The sequence below is a fragment of the Diaphorina citri genome, unplaced genomic scaffold (genome assembly GCF_000475195.1).
Source record: "Diaphorina citri unplaced genomic scaffold, Diaci psyllid genome assembly version 1.1 scaffold207, whole genome shotgun sequence".
NCBI classification, from domain to species: domain Eukaryota; kingdom Metazoa; phylum Arthropoda; class Insecta; order Hemiptera; family Psyllidae; genus Diaphorina; species Diaphorina citri.
The window spans coordinates 228,989-250,383 of NW_007377644.1; the positions used below are offsets into that span (position 1 = coordinate 228,989).

The 21,395-nt window shown below is 34.2% G+C and overlaps 2 protein-coding genes across 3 annotated transcripts in view; both read left to right on the forward strand.

Annotated features, from left to right (window-relative positions):
- Positions 1-999, forward strand: part of LOC103505995 — a 41,328-nt gene extending 40,329 nt beyond the window's left edge. For both annotated transcript variants that reach the window (XM_017442669.2, XM_026821180.1), the window contains one exon: positions 134-999. In XM_017442669.2, coding sequence (XP_017298158.2) covers positions 134-721 — 588 coding nt within the window. In that variant the 3' untranslated portion in view covers positions 722-999. The remainder of the gene's footprint in view (positions 1-133) is intronic.
- Positions 1,000-2,093: 1,094 nt separating this feature from the next.
- On the forward strand, positions 2,094-21,357 carry LOC113466072. The gene is made up of 4 exons (XM_026821176.1): positions 2,094-3,498; positions 3,650-4,362; positions 20,500-20,637; positions 20,834-21,357. The coding sequence occupies exons 1-4, from the start codon at positions 2,108-2,110 to the stop codon at positions 21,355-21,357; spliced, it is 2,766 nt and encodes a 921-aa protein (XP_026676977.1). The 5' UTR covers positions 2,094-2,107.
- Positions 21,358-21,395: the final 38 nt, after the last annotated feature.

Consider the following 21,395-nt stretch of genomic DNA (forward strand, 5'->3'; position numbering starts at 1 on the left):
CCTATTTTATGATCCTAGAGACGGATCTCAGTTGAAAATTCCTTACGTTGACTTTTGTTTGCAAATCAGTTCTTCGGGAGTTCGTACAGAAATTAAGATTAACATGTTAAAGAATATGATCAATTCTACCAACATATCTTGTTTTTATCTTCATATTCCAAAGCAGTTCAAAATAGAAGCCATTCTAGAAGAAAATAAATTATTGAAATGTCTCGAGAGAAAAAAGCCAAATTATTTATCAGTTAGAAGTCTATCAGGAGACTTGGTTCTACCTGGAAACATCACATATTATAAAGATACTACAATAAATGTATCAGAGTTAGTATCCAAGTTTGAATTCTTCTCCAAAAAGCTGGAAATTAATGAGAATGAACATGAGACTTCCGTTCCAACAGATACAATAACAAGAAGAAAGCCATTAGTAAACATAGCTTGTTTGAAAGATAGATCTATTAGTCCAGAAAGATTAAAACCATCTTCTATAAAAGACTCTCCAGCATTCAAGGCAATCAAAAAAGTCAATGAACTTAAAAAATGTGATAATGGTGAAAAAATTGAAAAGCTTGGGCGAATCACAGATAAAATCAGCATATTTGAAAGACTAGCAGAAACTTCCGGTAGCTTATTGAAAAAATCAACTACTAACTTGCGGAGGACATTGTCATTTCCTTCCAGAAGATTAAATAATTGTGGAGGTAAAATCCGATGTGAATTATGGTGACGGTCTACCGGGCGTGGGGATTAAATAAATAAACTTCTAGGAAACAACTGGTTTCGGTTTATTTTTTCATTTTATTTTTTTCCTCTTATTTTCAATCTTCTTTATTTCAATTAAACCCCTTTAGTTTCCATTGCACTTTTATTTATTTGTTTTAGTGGCACCCTTTGTTTTTCAAGATTACATAATATTGTATTTTCTTACCTTATTGGGCATAGACAATTAGCATAGATTTCCAAGGTTTTAATTCTAATTTCAAAATATAGCAAAACAGCTGACAAACAAATTGTTTTGTATGAAGAAAATATCAATAAAATAGACGAACAAACATACTCAGACACACTTGTCAATAAGAAATATGTGAAATAAATAAGTGCGTACCTGTTTGATAAGATGTATTTTCTTATTATTGTATTTTTAAGATTTAAAGATAACTTTTGTCTTTGATGCAGTATGATTTCTAACTTTATAAAATAAAAGGATCTTATCGTGTTTTATTAAATTGCGTATAATATGAAATGATAATATTCCGTCTTTTAAAAACTCTAAATATGTATTTTGCAAAACTACTTTTTCAATCAATATACCGATAATTTAAAACTACTTCTGTTTGTAATTTGTAACCTGTGAAGTGCGACCTTCCGTTTGTAAAGCTATATTACTAATAATTCGCTTTTTGTGTCAAATTCGTTTAGATGTGGAACTTCTCAAGAAACCACTGACTTCAAGTGAAATTAAAACTAAAACCTGTATTAAACGGATTGTGCTTTAGTAGGTAATTATGAGTTTTAACTTTTAACAGATCTTATACTTGAAGTAACTATTCACAGTTGGCTTTTTATTCTTATTTTATTTTTATACCCATCACATCTCATCATGCTGCTTTCATTTTAATTTCTATTTTTCTATACTATTATCTACTATTGTGTCTAATTATTTCTCTGATTTTAATTTGGTGTAAGCGTTTCATGGCACTCTTTTAACGTAATTAATCAATTTTTCTTTACAATTTTATCCTGATGTAATTACTTTTCAGAATTTTGCTCCAGAATAAATGTTATCCTAATTTAGCTCTTGAAGAAAATTTGGTACATTAAACATGAAGTTTTATAATTTTGATAATTTGAACTATTGCCATTGAGCAAATATGAAGGTCCCTATAAGTAAAATAGGAAATAACGATACAATTTCAATGGCAATGTGAATGATACAAATTTGGAATCCATATTTAATCAATTTTAGTTTAATAGGTTGATGAGAAAATATTTGCCTATGTAGGTATTATTGTCCCTTGAATTCTAACCTAGCTAGTTCTAGTTTCAATTCTACACTCGTATTTAATTTATAGTGCAGTTTTAAAATATATCACATGCCAGTGGGGATGCCACAATGAGATCTTTGGATGATATTAACTCCATTACTATTCTCTCATCATCTGCTATGGAAAATGGTGGGTCCACAGTTTCAACTCAGATTATTTCCAGTAGTGAACAAACAAGTCAGATAGACAGAGAACCCTCAGTAGACTCTGATACCAAAAAGAAACATGGACACAGACGAAATGAAAGTAAAAGTTTCAACTCTATGATACCTGTGTTTACAGGTGGTAAGAAAGCATCCTCTGAGGATGTTGCAGAGAGCGATAAATATGTGATAAAAGATAAAGAAATAGATGAAACGGACTCTGAAGCCGATCAAGGCCTTTATAGAGATATTCAAGAGGCACATATTTTAAATAGAGCTCTTTTTGAAGAAGAAAAAACAAGAAGCGCTCTTCCATCTTACTCTTCCGATGATTATAATGAGGAAATACTCTCTGAACTAATTTCATCGGAAAGTCACATCACTGTTAATGAACCTATTGCTAGACCAAAAACTCCTGAACCACCTGATGATTTACCAAGTAACTTGAAAGCTGCTTTTTATACAAAAGGTGATATATCAACGGAAGGTTTTGTTTGTGATGTAGTTCCTTCTGTCATTGAAAGACACCATAGTTCCGCTTCAGATCATGAAGATGAGTTAGCTGAGGCAGAAGCTGCTTTTCATATGGTACCACATGTATCACCTGTTATTCCAACACACCTACCTCCAACAATACCGGAGGATCCTTTTGAAGAAAATAAAGAATTAGAAACAAGAGAAGCTCTTTTGAAAGAAGCTACAATGCGAAAACTTGCCCAGGCAGATATGTCTCCTGCGTTTATACCTGACATCACTGTCACTGAACATCTAACACCACTAGTAGACAAAGACTTCAAATATCCTGATCTAGATCTAGAAGCTGAAATGGCAAAGAAAATAGCAACACCTGATACACCAGCTTCTGTTTCAAGTGTTGTTTCGTCTGAAGCTTCTACAGATCAAGGTCAAGATTATTTCCCGAATGAATCTAATAGAGATAGTCATACTAGTACTGTTCCACAAAATATAGCATCGTCGACAGTGGGTAAAGAAAATGTGGACTTCAAATCAAGTGATGGAGATTCGCCAACTAGCGATTCATTTGAAATTTTAGAAAAACCTGATGAAATGGATGATTTTGTCATTGTTGAAGAAGTTGCCAAAGAAGCAGAAGAAAAAGATGACGAAGGAAAGAGCGTCCAGATTTCGAAAAGGCGTTCTGTCAGAAAATATGATGAGGAAAATATTATATCTCCACCTAAACAACCAAAGACAAAAATGATAAAGGTTGAATATTATGGTGAAACTTCAGGACAAAGTGATGAAATAGGACCATTCCATTTAGAAGGAAGTCCTGAAAAAACTTCAGATGGGAAATTATCATCAAATGACGAAGATACATCTCTAGAATGTTCCCCACCTACTGACGATGAAAATGTGTATGATAAAGAAGCAGAGGCTAGAAGAAAATGGATTGAGATGCAATTCCAAGGTGATCCAACAGTTGCAGCTGCATACGGCTATGAAAGTGTCATCAAATGACGAAGATACATCTCTAGAATGTTCCCCACCTACTGACGATGAAAATGTATATGATAAAGAAGCAGAGGCTAGAAGAAAATGGATTGAGATGCAATTCCAAGGTGATCCAACAGTTGCAGCTGCATACGGCTATGAAATGGAATTTGAGAGAGGTCCTTTAGAAGACATAAAAGAAGAAGAACTAACAGAACTTGAAAGTAGTAGTAAATTTGGAAGTGTTAGTAGTCAAGTCAGCCAATCTATTGGTAGTATTGGAAGCTTTGGGAAAATATCTTTAAGTAGTACACCTGACTTTGATGTGCTAGCGGGGAAAAAGTTTTTCATGAGATCTGGTAGTGAGCAAGATAATGTATCTATGAGCAGCCTCCAAGAGTTTGAAAGATTAGAACAACTGATGGCTTTGGAATCCATGAAAGCAAGATCATCAGGATCACAGGGCTCACAAGACTCAATGAATAGTTCTGGAAGGTCAACAAGCTCTGCGAAGAAATCTAGTAACAGTGGAGGTGATATAACATCCAACTCTCTAAAGGAATTTGAAGGTTTGGAAAGAGCGTGTATTGAAGCAGAGAAAATCGAACATAAAGCACGAGCTGAAGAGTTAATGTTGATTGAAGAAGGTCATGAAAGTTTAACCTCAGAGTCAAGTAGTTGTGTTACAATCACTGGCCCAGCCAAAGTTGAGGTTGATTCGGATTGAAAAGAGTTTTGGTCATAGTGATACATTGGAAAAAACTAAGGAAACTTGTAGAGTATTGGAAAAAGATGACAATGTTTTCAGAAAAGACACTGTAAACATAGATTCATTGAAAAATGATTTTGATGAAAGTGATATAACTGTAAGTGAAAAGTCTGAAACGTCTGATGGTGATGTTTCCATTACAGATCATAAGAAAGGTTCATCAGTACTGTCTAAACTAGAGAGAGAAGAAAAATCCGAGACAAAGACGGAAGAAAGAAACGATACACAAGAATATACTGAAATTAAAACTCAAAATGACTTATCAAATGACTGGCAGTCTGAAGCCACCTCGCAGTGAGCAACATCTTGGTAGTACTGACTCTATAGATCCCACAAGTTCAACAGCAACTCACGCTACTTACCAATATGAAACTGATTCCTTGATGTCAAGTAGCTTTACTAGCGGAGGTTCCAACACACTTATGTCTAGCATGGAAACATTAGACAACGTTACAAGAACAGGAGTATGGTTTGAAGATGGACGCCCTTACGGACTAGAGAGAGAAGAAAAATCTGAGACAAAGACGGAAGAAAGAAACGATACACAAGAATATACTGAAATTAAAACTCAAAATGACTTATCAAATGACTGGCAGTCTGAAGTAAAAGAATCGTTCGAGTTCAGTAGTAACTATGTAAAAGAAAATGACACTGAAACACTATCGAAAGTTGATACAAAGTCAAAGAAAGATATCAAAGAAGAAGGAGAGAAGAGTTACAAAACTCAATCTGAAAGCATTCTTGATACTGGTACGAGCAAGATAATAAGTTCGTCCAATATAGAAAAAACTCATATCGAAAAATCTCACAAAACCGAAATCTTAGATCACAGTAGAACAGAATGTAAAATAGAGATCAGGAAAGAATATTTAGGTGATGCTTCAATGATTGAAGAACTCGAAAAAGCTGGATTTAGAATAAGTGAAGATATTCGAGAAGAAACATCAAGACTCGTCAAAAATGAAACCATAAATAAGGAAAAAAGTATTCAATCTAAAGTAGAATATGTTGTGAAAGATAACAAAGATCTTGTAGAGACTGTCGACACAAATGATACAGACGATACGAAATCATCAAGCACTGAGGCTACTGTCATAGAACAACAGTCGACTAATAGTGTTGTACCTAGAACATCTGTCCCCGACTATTCAACAGTTAAAGAGGATTCTTTGAAATCTCCAACTTTGGGGGATAATTTCAAAAGTGATGATTATCTCAACCAAGGAGTCACTCTAAGGAAACATGAGTCCTCACAAAAAGCTGATAGAAAATCTGGAGGAGACTACGATCAGCATTCAAGTTCGGAAGGCAGTCACTATCTTTCCTCTGAGCAAATTTCAGAAAAATCTTCAAAACCAAGTCGTCCATGCTCCACAGATGTTGATGCTTTGCTTGGAACTGGTGGTGCAGGATCCTCTGAGTATGAATCAGCTATATCACATGTGTCGGGAAGAACTTCACAAACAACCAATGAATATCAAACTGCAGCAAGTTCTCTTAGTTCACGTGAATCAATGAGATCATTGGATTCTGAAAGCTCTGGCAATTTGGCAAGTGTTAGTGAAACATTAATTCCATCAGCATCTGACTTGGATCAGGATATGGATATTGACTCGATTCCTGAGGATAAATGCTCCTATCAGCAAATTCTAGAACCTTATGAGACGGACACATCTTCTCATGTAGTAAGAGGTGGTTTCCCACATATTCCTCATTCAAGTTCCCAACCTCTAAAAACAGAAGTCCATATGAAGCCAACTTTAACGAAAAGTCACACAGATGGCACCTTAGAACAACCTTCTTGTCAAATGAAAAGATCTCCTGAAATAGCATTGGTTGCTGATAATAGTCCTATATCGGAATCTTTAGATGAAAAATGTTTGTCGAGCTTAGACGATGGAATGAGTATGAGTACATCTGATGCTACAGGCATGAGAACAATCATAGAACTATCCAAAACAGAATCCGAACGTATGGAAGGATCTGGAACATCAGATCAACACAGTCTGACAGTATCAGCAACTTCTGGAGAGCTGAGCTTATCTTCTGAATCTCGAGATGAAAATATTACAAACGACAAAAATGTGCATACCAGTGGGGATGCCACAATGAGATCTTTGGATGATGTTAACTCCATTACTATTCTCTCATCATCTGCTGTGGAAAATGGTGGGTCCACAGTTTCAACTCAGATTATTTCCAGTAGTGAACAAACAAGTCAGATAGACAGAGAACCCTCAGTAGACTCGCTGCATTAGGATCAGGTAGATGTTGTTCAGGTATTACACTCATTTCTTCACTTTGAATCTTTTGCCTTCTATTTCGTTGCTGCATTAGGATCAGGTAGATGTTGTTCAGGTATTACACTCATTTCTTCACTTTGAATCTTTTGCCTTCTATTTCGTTGTAAGCTTCGATGTTTTCTATGCTCGTTCTGACAAGTAACTTGTTTTCTATTCCGTTTAATACAGGTTTTAGTTTTAATTTCACTTTTCGATGTTTTCTATGCTCGTTCTGACAAGTAACTTGTTTTCTATTCCGTTTAATACAGGTTTTAGTTTTAATTTCACTTGAAGTCAGTGGTTTCTTGAGAAGTTCCACATCTAAACGAATTTGACACAAAAAAGCGAATTATTAGTAATATAGCTTTACAAACGGAAGGTCGCACTTCACAGGTTACAAATTACAAACAGAAGTAGTTTAAATTATCGGTATATTGATTGAAAAAGTAGTTTTGCAAAATACATATTTAGAGTTTTTAAAAGACGGAATATTATCATTTCATATTATACGCAATTTAATAAAACACGATAAGATCCTTTTATTTTATAAAGTTAGAAATCATACTGCATCAAAGACAAAAGTTATCTTTAAATCTTAAAAATACAATAATAAGAAAATACATCTTATCAAACAGGTACGCACTTATTTATTTCACATATTTCTTATTGACAAGTTTGTCTGAGTATGTTTGTTCGTCTATTTTATTGATATTTTCTTCATAGAGATAACAATTTCAGATTCAGATACATCTGTTTCAGTATATGACTTTTCCTTTTAGATACAAGTAGGCACTAAATTTAAAAATCTGAATTTCATATAATGATGAGTTAGGTTGTACTAGATTTATTTACAACAGGGTTAATATGAAATTACACACTGTGTTAACAAAAGTTCCAAAATCAGAGGATAACTTGTCCGAGATTTCAAATCGAGACCAAATCTATTTGGATTTGTTTTAATATTCAGGGGGTTGAAAGTTGAAAGTAAATTTCAAAACGTTATTAATATGGAAATATCAAGTTGAAACGACACAAACGATAAAAAAAACTTTAGAAATTTTAGAATAAGTTTCAAATTATTACTATTAAAAATAAATAAATAAACACCGAATAAAATTTGTATTTAGAAACGAGAGGTCAACAAACGTTAATGACGGGATCAAATGTACTTCTACTGATCTGTTCAGTGTTCATACTGATAATGGAAAGTCCAATCAAGTTTAGAAATACTCGAAATGTGAATGGTATGAAATCTGGCGAAACTTCTAAAAAGTTAATCAATTTAGATGTATTAAACAAACTTGATTTAAACCAAATGGATCAGGATATTGATCATGAGATATCAAACTTATTAGAAACTGATTGTTTAAATAAAAATAATAAAGTGTCAGATAAATATGAATCGAGAAATAATAATTCTCAGTTTTATGAATACAATCCAAGACATTCAAACGATTGTAAGATTTCTAAATCTCAATATCCCAGAAGAATTAATAAAATTGAACAACCGAATACGGTTACTCACCTTGTACCCAATAACAATAATTTCTCAGACTACTTGTATGGTGACTCTCATAGAATGGATTGTGATGTTTCTATGAGAAATGAAAATTTTCATCAAGGAAGAGATTTCCTAAACAAAGCTATAAGCAATGATAATGAATATTCTCCCACACCGAAGAAAAGAAAGAAGTCCAATGAAACTTTAAAGATACAATCCATGGATTTCCACAAAGAAAATTTCAAATTATATGACCTAAGTGAATCTTGTTCAGCTCCTAACATTTATGATACAAATAAAAAGCAGCGTTATAGTACGAGCTCTATCGACGAAGGATCAGACTATGATCCAGAAATTTCTTTCCACAAGATTTCCAAATCCATATCAAATGTCAATATACATGAATATGGAAAGAAGTTTTTACGTACAAACTTTTTCAAGAATAGGTCCAGTAGAGAAGAACTAGAAAAAATAGAGAGAACTGTGGAAAATATGTTAGAGCAAGTTATATTACAAGAAAATCTCTTGGAAAATGACGTGAATTATATGCCAATGATACTAACACAACGAGAAAGGAAAGCACTTCCACTGCTATCCAATTTACATGCTTCAGCCGATGAAATATCAGATAACCTAGATGATGTTCCTATTCATTGTAATCGAAAACCCCTCATGTACAAATATCAAACCAAACACAATTTAAATTTAGCATCAAGCTCCAACGTATCAAGTGCATGTAGTATTGAGGACCTAGAGAGATCTGTTAATAAACTATTATCAGACGTTGAACAAGAAGAATCTAAACTGATTTCATCTCAAGATTTGGGAGAATATCATCAGCGCTATAAGATTGGTACGCCATCTGAAAAATGTTCTAAAATTTCAGAAAAACCGTGTCCATACAAATCGGAAGCTCTCGAGAAGAAATTGTTCAAACTGGAAAATTACAGAAATGAGTTTGATCGCTCGCAGAAGGAGAATTCACTAGGTCAAAGAGAACCAATTACTTCACAATATACTCGAGAAGAAATTATTCAAACTGGAAAATTACAGAAATGAGTTTGATCGCTCGCAGAAGGAGAATTCACTAGGTCAAAGAGAACCAATTACTTCACAATATAGCAGAAATGAGTTTGATCGCTCGCAGAAGGAGAATTCACTAGGTCAAAGAGAACCAATTACTTCACAATATATTAATTCGACATCGTCAACAGAAATGAGTTTGATCGCTCGCAGAAGGAAAATTCACTAGGTCAAAGAGAACCAATTACTTCACAATATATTAATTCGACATCGTCAAACTTAGATGATCCCATTGATATTCAAACTGATCAATATAACACTAATGATGAAGAAGTATGGTGGGAGGGTGCATACCAATTTGGTCTACACGAGGACGATGGTGGCTATAGGAAAAAAATAAAGAGATCAAATAAGAGAGCAGCCTTTTGGCCAAACAATCCTTATGGGCTAGATAGACAAATAAGTTATACACCATCTTCTGAAGAAGGTTTGTCTTCGAGCTCTAACAGTGAAAGCGAAAGTATTGTCATGGAACAAGATAAAAAGAAAGCTGCCATAAATTTACGTGTTAAACCTCTTCGTAATGGAAAGTGTGGCATTGAAATCGGAACCACCGAACTTCCCAGGAATCGTCAAATTCAAAGTTCCAATTATTCTCTAAATTCATTATGGAATAAATCAATGCCGAGTCTGCCAAGTTGTAGTTCAGAATCTTCATTCCCTTCAGCATTATCCATACGATCATCTGGATCTGAGGATTGCTTATCCAACTTGGGGTATTATCAGAATTTGGTTATACCATCTAGTAGTATAGAATATATTACTCCGGCTGAACTTGGAATTTCAAACACCTTAATTAACTCTGGATATTGCCACTGGAATTACTCCAATGATGAAGGTAAGCAATAGTGTTTGAGAAAATTGAAGTACTTTCAAACACCTTAATTAACTCTGGATATTGCCACTGGAATTACTCCAATGACGAAGGTAAGCAATAGTGTTTGAGAAAATTGAAGTAAACTTGTTTTGCTGTGAAAACTAGTGCCAAAAAATTTCATTCTACTTATGTGTTTATAAAGAAGTAAAAATTGTTTTTATTTACACGAAGAAAAATACCTACGTAAATGGTGTGCTAGATTTTGACCGTTTGTGTTATCTTATTTCAAAATTAACAATCTTGATGGTGTGTTTATAATTTAACACGGTATGATTTTTAATTAACTGCAATAATACATTTACTAACATTTCACTTCCTCTACTGCATCAAAGATAAAAGAATCTTAAAGTTAAAGGTATTTTTAATAGGAACCTACCACTTTACAGCTATCATAACCATGTCTTAAGCTTTTAGGCTCCTTGTAATGTATAACTGTTTTAGGCACTTATGTAGGTGAATATTCAATCTAGAATGATTGGGTTCCAGTCGATTCTTTCCTCTAACGGTTAAAACTACTAACATTTCATTTCCTCTACTGCATCAAAGATAAAAGAATCTTAAAGTTAAAGGTATTTTCAATAAGAACCTACCACTTTACAGCTATCATAACCATGTCTTGAGGTTTTAGGCTCATTGAAATGTATAACTGTTTTAGGCACTTATGTAGGTGAATATTCAATCTAGAATGATTGGGTTCCAGTCGATTCTTTCCTCTAACGGTTAAAGTAAAGTTAAAGGTATTTTTAATAAGAACCTACCACTTTACAGCTACCATAACCATGTCTTAAGCTTTTAGGCTCATTGAAATGTATAACAACTGTTTTAGGCACTTATGTAGGTGAAAATTCAATCTAGAATGATTGGGTTCCAGTCGATTCTTTCCTCTAACGGTTAAAAGGTTGTCTTACAATTAATTTTCGGGACTTGTGTAAATCTTACAGAAACGACCGATAAAAAAGAACAAGATGTAGAAGCAGAAACTTTAGAAAACTTTGAAGAAGACCTCATAGCAGAAGGAAACAATGGTGAAAAGAAAAGCAAAAGGAAGAGGAAAAGAGGAAAGGGCAAAAATAATAATCAGAATAACAACAATAAGGATCAGATTCATGAAAAAGAAACGGAAATAAACACAGAAATTCATTCAGAAATCGATATATCTGTTGATGAAACTCCTTTGATAATATCAGAGAATATTAATATTGTAGAGAACATTGTGGAGAAAAAAGATAAAAAGAAAAACAAGAAAGGAAAAAAGGAAAATAAAGTAATCCCTCAGGAATTATTGAACGCAACAACTATTGCAAGAAGTATGATCCTACAAGATCCTAACCCCACAAAAGAAAGTAATATAACTGAAATAAATCCAAACCAAAAATATTCAGAATTCGAAATTCAAAATCAAACTGTGAATACAAATCTAAATAAGGATACGGATATTTCAGATCAGAGAATTAACATAACACCTATCATTACATGTGAATACAAATCTAAATAAGGATACGGATATTTCAGATCAGAGAATTAACATAACACCTATCATTACAGAGTTGATACCAAAAAAGTTGGAGTCTACGTCAAATCAAACATTAGATACAAAGAGCGATTATTTGCCAAAGCAAAATGTTGAGGGTTCAGACTTCTCGGAACTTCTTGAAACAAAAATTAACCAAGAAACGTGAATACAAATCTAAATAAGGATACAGATATTTCAGATCAGAGAATTAACATAACACCTATCATTACAGAGTTGATACCAAAAAAGTTGGAGTCTACGTCAAATCAAACATTATCTTTCAATTTAGATACAAAGAGCGATTATTTGCCAAAGCAAAATGTTGAGGGTTCAGACTTCTCGGAACTTCTTGAAACAAAAATTAACCAAGAAACTCATATCACTTATCCCGAAAAACAAGAATCATGGGATCTTCTTGGTGACGGTAGTAAAAGTAGAGATTTAATCAATGATAGCATCAATGACGTTCAAGAAACATTCGATACGATAACTACGAATAACAAAAATCCTTATGAAATTACAGATGATAAAGAAAGAGATGCAAAAGATAGCATCAATGACGTTCAAGAAACATTCGATACGATAACTACAAATGACAAAAATCCTTATGAAATTACAGATGATAAAGAAAGAGTCATAGAACTTCTGAAAGATTCAACAGTTCCATATTCTACAAGATCTCTTTTAGAATTGAACCTCTCAGATGTTACAGATGATTTATCACGTAAAACAGGTCTTGTTACCAGTGATAAAAAATCAACGAAAATACCTGACAAAATTTCAGGGGCAGTCAAATTTTCATCAGAAATAAATTCCTTGGAATTGCCGAAAAATCAACGAAAATACCTGACAAAATTTCAGGGGCAGTCAAATTTTCATCAGAAATAAATTCCTTGGAATTGCCTGATAAGATGACAAAGAAAGAGTCATAGAACTTCTGAAAGATTCAACAGTTCCACATTCTACAAGATCTCTTTTAGAATTGAACCTCTCAGATGTTACAGATGATTTATCACGTAAAACAGGTCTTGTTACCAGTGATAAAAAATCAACGAAAATACCTGACAAAATTTCAGGGGCAGTCAAATTTTCATCAGAAATAAATTCCTCGGAATTGCCTGATAAGAAGACAGGAAAGATAGTGAGTGAAAAAATAATTTCTGGAATCCCTGATGCAATTCATGGCAATTCCAGAGTGACTGTAGAAAACATAACAACCGAGATTCCCAATCAAATGGCGGGTATTTCAAAAATTATAACTGAAAAAATTACAACTGAAACTCCTGATAAATTTACAGATAAGATGACAGGAAATATAGTGAGTGAAAAAATGATTTCTGGAATCCCTGATGCAATTCATGGCAATTCCAGGGTGACTGTAGAAAAAATAACAACCGAGATTCCCAATCAAATGGCGGGTATTTCAAAAATTATAACTGAAAAAATTACAACTGAAACTCCTGATAAATTTACAGGCGTTTCAGAAATAGTCACTGAAAAGCTTGCTACAGAACTTGATGAGTTAAATAAAAATATGTCTACAAAATCATTCGCTCCAAGTGGACAAAGTTCACTGACACCGGACTCCTCGACCATACCAAGAAATGAAAAAGTAGAATATACTCAACCAAATTCACTTTCAAACCTGACAAAAAATAAAGTAGTAGCTGATCTGGAATCCATTTACTCTCCTAATATGGACACATTAAAAGGAGAAGAAATTGATCAGAAAGATTTTAGATCTGCAGCTGAAGAGGAAGAATTGACAAATTTGGAAGAAGCAAATGAACTATCGAGTGATAAATTTAATGATATCATAAAGAATTTGTCAAACAGTTCTAGGGAAGATATAGAACAGTTATTGGCGGGTACATTAAGTCAAGACCCTGGTGTACAAGATGAAAAGTTGACTAATTTATTGATAGATATGTTGATTGAACAGGAAACGATGAAATTGGCAGCTTCTGGTGATCTTCCTCCTGATTTAGACTCAGAAGATAGTGACTTGGAAGAGACTACCAGTACAAATCAGAATTAGCAGCTTCTGGTGATCTTCCTCCTGATTTAGACTCAGAAGATAGTGACTTGGAAGAGACTACCAGTACAAATCAGAATTCTGAAAATAGTGTAATCGAAGTAAATCCGCAATCTAAAGATCAAGAATCAGACGTGTCCAATAACAATGGAAATGTGAACTTGAAACCCCACATCAATATGGATAAGGTTAAAACAATTTCCAAAGAAAATAGTGAACCTGTATTTACCACATTCACAGATTTTAGTGGCGAAACGTCTGGAGCTGAGGGTAACAGTTCACCAAAACCATATATTACAACACCAACATTATCTAGACGAGGGATTGGTGGTTCTCAAAGATATTCAAGGGAAGAAAGGCCTGTGTTAATTGAGATTAGTAAAAGATATGACAACAGTAGCTCTGATGAAGAAGACGACAGAGGTGAAAATAGTCGATATGTTGTTACAGAACCTTCACCTACGGTAAATAAAAGGAAAGTTACTTTCAAGTTTGATTCTGAGGATCCTGATACTATGAGTGATGATGTTGATGATGACGAACGAGTACATATTGAATTAGTTGACGAAAAGAAAGAAGGGGTGAAAATAGTCGATATGTTGTTACAGAACCTTCACCGACGGTAAATAAAAGGAAAGTTACTTTCAAATTTGATTCTGAGGATCCTGATACTATGAGTGATGATGTTGATGATGACGAACGAGTACATATTGAATTAGTTGACGAAAAGAAAGAAGAGAAAAAGAAAGAACTTCCGGTACCACCAAAACTTTCACGGAGTTCAAGCACTGACAGTACATCGAGCAAACGAAATTCAATCGAAATACCGAAATTAGACGACTTGCAAACACTGAAAAAAGTGGAGAGAAAATTCGAAAGAATGGCTTCGGAAACATTAGAAGACAGTTCACTAGCAAAAGGTGCTGTAGAAGGAGAGTTTCAACGGTTAATGTCTCAACTGTCTCATGAAGAGATGGATGAATGTTTGCTAGTTTGGAATGAAAGTGAACTGGCTCCTATTGGTGAAGCCAAGTGTGAAGATGCAGCAATAGAAGAAGATGATGGAGGTATGACAGTGTGATCTTGTGAATAATAAATTGTCCATGTTTATTTTAAATTTCAATATCTAACGCTTTTCATGTTACGCTTTACAAAATGTCATCTTTATTTCATTTATCTTCTGAAGTACCTACATAAATAACTATGTATAGCTTGTTTTCACAACTAATCACAATCAGTAGGTAGGAACTATTTAATAAATAACTATGTATAGCTTGTTTTCACAACTAATCACAATCAGTAGGTAGGAACTATTTACATATTTATACAGGGCGCGCCAGAAAAACACTGACAACGGCTCAGGGTAGGTAGATCTCATCATTTCGAACAAGGTTCTGTGGGTCATTTTTATAACTTCGGCTTCGTTTCCGAGAAATGTCCAAAAAACCACCTTTTTAAAAAATGCAGACCTTGTTGAAGTTAGGAAAATGACCCACAGAACCTTGTTGGAAATGATGAGATCTACCTACCCTGAGCGGCTGAGTACACGGCTCAGGGTAGGTAGATCTAATCATTTCCAACAAGGTTCTGTGGGTCATTTTCCTAACTTCAACAAGGTCTGCATTTTTTCAAAAGGTGGTTTTTTGGACATTTCTCGGAAACGAAGCCGAAGTTAGAAAAATGACCCACAGAACCTTGTTGGAAATGATGAGATCTACCTACCCTGAGCCGTTGTCAGTGTTACCCTGAGCGGCTGAGTACGAGTTGGTTCCCAACTGGGAAAAAACGTATTAGTTGGTTCCGGTTGGAAAAAGGTTTGTATGAATTGGTTCCCTGATTGGATCCCTCATTGTAGAATGAGGAAAAAAATCATTTAATATAATTATTATAACTTCCTGATCAGGGCAGGTATCAGGGAACCAATTCATACAAACCTTTTTCCAACCGGAACCAACTAATACGTTTTTTCCCAGTTGGGAACCAACTCGTACTCAGCCGCTCAGGGTAGGTAGATCTCATCATTTCCAACAAGGTTCTGTGGGTCATTTTCCTAACTTCAACAAGGTCTGCATTTTTTAAAAAGGTGGTTTTTTGGACATTTCTCGGAAACGAAGCCGAAGTTATAAAAATGACCCACAGAACCTTGTTCGAAATGATGAGATCTACCTACCCTGAGCCGTTGTCAGTGTTTTTCTAGCGCACCCTGTGATTTAGTATAGTTTTGATACTTCTGTGTACAGTTGCCGGTGTCTCTTTGAGTTTTTTTTTTCTTTTTTTTTTACTTTGCTTTCTCTCTCTCTCTCTCTCTCTTTCTCTGAATCACTGATGACATTTCAAGCAATATCAAAAGTAAAAGAAACCCAATTTCTCTTTATCTATTTTTCCCTCTTGATTTCATTAACAGAAAACGTGTATTTTTATAAAACTACCTAAGTAGTACATAATTTTTTTTCAATAGGTCATTATTAAGAGCCTTTATTTTGAAAAGACTCATGGTTATCTTCGATTAGTAAAACGATTACATATTACATAATTATGTTATTACCTACCTATCTAAAGTAAAGTTGTGGATTTCATGATTTGAGGACTTAGGGAGTAAATGAACAAAAAATAAGTGTATGCGAATATTGTTACCTAAGATAGGTTAAGTAATGGAAGTATGTAATTTATGATCCAATGTATCTACCTTTTTGAATCCTGTACATATTATTTATAACTCCTAACACTGCAACCACTGTTGTTTCATTGTAGATCTGAACTAAAAACTAAATCATGATTCCATGGTTATGTTTTTTAACATAATAATAAAAATTATAAATATCAAACATCATAATTTAGTTTTTATCAGCAATAAAATTGTACATCTCTTATTACTTATATGAACAAGTGTGTGACTTGATACTAACATAGTCTTGGTGTGTATTGTGTGTTAGAATGCAGCTCAGTGCTAACAGAATTGAGGCAGGAACAGCAGAACTTATCCCATAAAACAGTCCTTGATAAATCCTTTGACCCAACCAAAGACATTCAAACAGACACAGACAACGAAACACAAGATTACAAAAAGAGAAAAGAATTTTGGGAGCAACTATCGACATCATCTTCCTCGATTGAAAAAGAAGTTCCAACTCCGAAACCCAGATCATCTATTACGAGTATTAAAAGTATTTCAACAGAGCAAGATCCGTCTGTAGACGTTAGTAGTTTGAAAACTTTAGTTACTTCGCCAGAAGTTCACACTAAAGAAATTGTTCCGACTGAAATATCCACTAGTGCTCCAACTACAACTGCGCATGTAGTTCAGGAAACCACTAGGAAACTATTCTCCCGTGAGAATACTAGAGGTGAAAGTCTTGATTCTGAAATGGAATATATTTCCAAACATCCAGATTTATTGGCTTTTGAGAATAGTTGCTTTACTTATGAAGATGAAGATGAGACTATAATGCAAAGTGCTAGAATGTATGACAAACGTTACTCGGAATGTTTGAATGAAATTCCTCCAGTACCTTGCCCGAGAAAAACAATTTTAGAAAGATCTACTTCACTACCATGTGCTGATATAGAAACAAAGGAATCTCAAGTTAAACAGAAAAAGAAGTTTTTTGAAGCTCAAATACGAAAAGAAATAGCAGTTGAGCAGTTGGAAGAAGAAGGTTCTCCAGAAAGAAAGTCAATAAGCTTGGATCAATCACTTTCTTCGCCTGACCAAGAAGCTATACTGAACCGACAAATTCATAGTCACATTTTTACAAATGAAATGGACGAACAAATTGATAGTTTAGTCCCCGAAGAGAAGATCATCCTCACTGGTGACATTTCAAGCAATATCAAAAGTAAAAGAAACCCAATTTCTCTTTATCTATTTTTCCCTCTTGATTTCATTAACAGAAAACGTGTATTTTTATAAAACTACCTAAGTAGTACATAATTTTTTTTCAATAGGTCATTATTAAGAGCCTTTATTTTGAAAAGACTCATGGTTATCTTCGATTAGTAAAATGATTACATATTTTATAATTATGTTATTAGGTACCTACCTATCTATTTACAATGACACATATCTCTTCCGAGGTATTATAAAGTTGTGGATTTCATGATTTGAGGACTTAGGGAGAAAATAAACAAAAAATAAGTGTATGCAAATATTGTTACCTAAGATAGGTTAAGTAATGGAAGTATGTAATTGATGATCCAATGTATCTACCTTTTTGAATCCTGTACATATTATTTATAACTCCTAACACTGTAACCTGTGTTGTTTCATTGTAGATCTGAACTAAAAACTAAATCATGATTCCATGGTTATGTTTTTTAACATAATAATAAAAATTATAAATATCAAACATCATCATTTAGTTTTTATCAGCAATAAAATTGTACATCTCTTATTACTTATATGAACAAGTGTGTGACTTGATACTAACATAGTCTTGGTGTGTATTGTGTGTTAGAATGCAGCTCAGTGCTAACAGAATTGAGGCAGGAACAGCAGAACTTATCCCATAAAACAGTCCTTGATAAATCCTTTGACCCAACCAAAGACATTCAAACAGACACAGACAACGAAACACAAGATTACAAAAAGAGAAAAGAATTTTGGGAGCAACTATCGACATCATCTTCCTCGATTGAAAAAGAAGTTCCAACTCCGAAACCCAGATCATCTATTACGAGTATTAAAAGTATTTCAACAGAGCAAGATCCGTCTGTAGACGTTAGTAGTTTGAAAACTTTAGTTACTTCGCCAGAAGTTCACACTAAAGAAATTGTTCCGACTGAAATATCCACTAGTGCTCCAACTACAACTGCGCATGTAGTTCAGGAAACCACTAGGAAACTATTCTCCCGTGAGAATACTAGAGGTGAAAGTCTTGATTCTGAAATGGAATATATTTCCAAACATCCAGATTTATTGGCTTTTGAGAATAGTTGCTTTACTTATGAAGATGAAGATGAGACTATAATGCAAAGTGCTAGAATGTATGACAAACGTTACTCGGAATGTTTGAATGAAATTCCTCCAGTACCTTGCCCGAGAAAAACAATTTTAGAAAGATCTACTTCACTACCATGTGCTGATATAGAAACAAAGGAATCTCAAGTTAAACAGAAAAAGAAGTTTTTTGAAGCTCAAATACGAAAAGAAATAGCAGTTGAGCAGTTGGAAGAAGAAGGTTCTCCAGAAAGAAAGTCAATAAGCTTGGATCAATCACTTTCTTCGCCTGACCAAGAAGCCATACTGAACCGACAAATTCATAGTCACATTTTTACAAATGAAATGGACGAACAAATTGATAGTTTAGTCCCCGAAGAGAAGATCATCCAAGAAAATGCTGATATTAGGCGACTAACGGAATTTTTCGAGTCCCGTAGCATTGAAAGTAAAGAATCTTTAGAAAAAACGGACTCACAAGAATCTACAGATGAACCACAACGCTCAAAAATAGCTGAAGTGATGTTATACAAGTCTGAAAGTATAAGTAAACCATCCGACTCCCTGGAAGTACAGATTGATAGAAGTGATGTTGATTCAACCATGAAAGAAGAGGATTTAGATGAAGACCTCAAAGAAATCGAAAATGAATTACATCAGAATATAACAGAACAAACTAAACGTAGGGATGAAGGAAATTATACAACTTCAATTGACGAAACAAAATTGACAAGAGATAATATTGCTCTTGTATCATTGATCAAAGGTCAGGATGATGGCTATAATGGTCGTGATATACGTTTAGAAGATAGAACGTCTCCAGAACTATGCCATTTAAGATCTGATATAATTGAAGATCCCCGTTCAACTATACATACACCAGAAGAACATATCCCAGATACAATATGGGAAGTCGGTGTACAAGATGGTCCAGAAATAGCTCCAGGTGATATTATGTCTCCATTTTCAATAGGAAAAGAAGTAATTATTGATAACGAAGAAGAATACGCAGAAGAATTTTCATTTACCAAACCTGTTACTATTGAAAAAGAAAACATTATTTTGGAACCAGACAGCTCAAATCTTATAGATTCATCCTTCATTCGCGAAGGGGAAACTGATGACATTACTTACTCTGACACCATTGAATCACAAATTACGGATCAATTAGATTTATGTAATCTCAGTAAAGAAGAAGCACGAAACATTGCTGAATCCGTAGTAGAAGAAATTGAAGAAGAATTAGCCAAAAGAAAAGATGTCATGGCCCACATTGAAGATCAAGTTCTTAATTCTACTCTACCGGTATCCAATATTTCCGACTCTTATCTAAAAGAATTTGCAGAAAAAGAAAATATGGATATTAAACTCATTGAATCTGTTTTAGCGAAAAAACAAAGAGATCAATTTAAAAAGTTATCAAGAAATGATACAGCAACTTCCAGTATAGAAATAACTGATGAAGACCTTCGCAGTAGCGGTCTAGAGACCGAGCTAACGGGTGAAAGTTTAGCATATAGGATGTCGGGAATAATTGAATCTGATGACGAAGAAGATGAAGAAAAAGACCTACCCGAAATGGATAAATATTTGAATGATGATTTTAGTGGATCACAAAAGTCGAAAGAATATTTCAAAGAAACAACAGAAACTAAATTCGAAGCTACAGAAAAACCGACAGAAACAAAAGAATTTGATTATAAGAGAAAAGAAGAGGAAGTAATAAATGATAGAATTACCCAAGAAACTTACGAAGCAAGCATGAACGAAAAGAGTTTTGGTCATAGTGATACATTGGAAAAAACTAAGGAAACTTGTAGAGTATTGGAAAAAGATGATAATATTTTCAGAAAAGTGATTCGGATTCTGAAAACTATGAACATAGAATGTTTGCTATTGACGAAATCATTCGGGAAGCTCAATCAAACGTAGAACAGTTTGCTGATATAAAAACTGAATCCATCGGGAGAGGTGATTCTCTGGAAGAGGTTGCTAGGATTCCAGATTTTATTTCGCATTCTTATCTATTCTGTTTCAGGGGCGGGGAATCCTCAAAGAAGTAAATCGAATGAACTTGCTATTGTTCTACAATAATATTCTTCATTCGTTTCTGCTAACAACTTTAGAGAAGAAATGAGGGCAAACGTTCCAGCGAGTCAAATCTGAATGGCGGCCATCTTGGCTTTCTATTATCTTCCAGATTTAGAATTTGACCACCCATCAGTCAAGAAGGATGCAAAACGTAAAGAGTCAGAGGATGATATGGTTACAAGTACTGATTCCTTAGAATTAAAAACTGCTATCTCTCGTAAGGAACTTACAACAAGTACTGATAGTCTAGAAATGAAAACAAATACAGGAGATCCAATGTCTGCCAGTACAGACTCTATCGAATATCATTTGAAACAGAAGCGAGACTCAAAGAACAATGAGTTCATGAAAGATTCCATTGAAGGTACCTTACCATCTCTTGAATCCCAGGACAAACTTAAATATTCTGACTACATTGAAGATCAAGTTCATGATCAAAGTAGTTCTAGTGGGAGAGATGGAGATCTTAGCTCTTCTGGTAAAGAAGACGCTAGTGGTGAAATAAACAGAATGCCACCACCTCGCAGAAATATTCTGACTACATTGAAGATCAAGTTCATGATCAGAGTAGTTCTAGTGGGAGAGATGGAGATCTTAGCTCTTCTGGTAAAGAAGACGCTAGTGGTGAAATAAACAGAATGCCACCACCTCGCAACACATTCCATTCTTTC

Bases quoted from the DNA above. Each gene is read 5' to 3' on its own strand.
- LOC113466072 (XM_026821176.1), top strand. From the start codon at position 2,108: ATGAGATCTTTGGATGATATTAACTCCATTACTATTCTCTCATCATCT. The intron at 4,363-20,499 runs GAAAAGAGTTTT...GTGATTCGGATT, and splicing joins AGTTGAGGTTGATTCGGATT to CTGAAAACTATGAACATAGA. The intron at 20,638-20,833 runs ATTTTATTTCGC...ATTATCTTCCAG, and splicing joins AGAGGTTGCTAGGATTCCAG to ATTTAGAATTTGACCACCCA.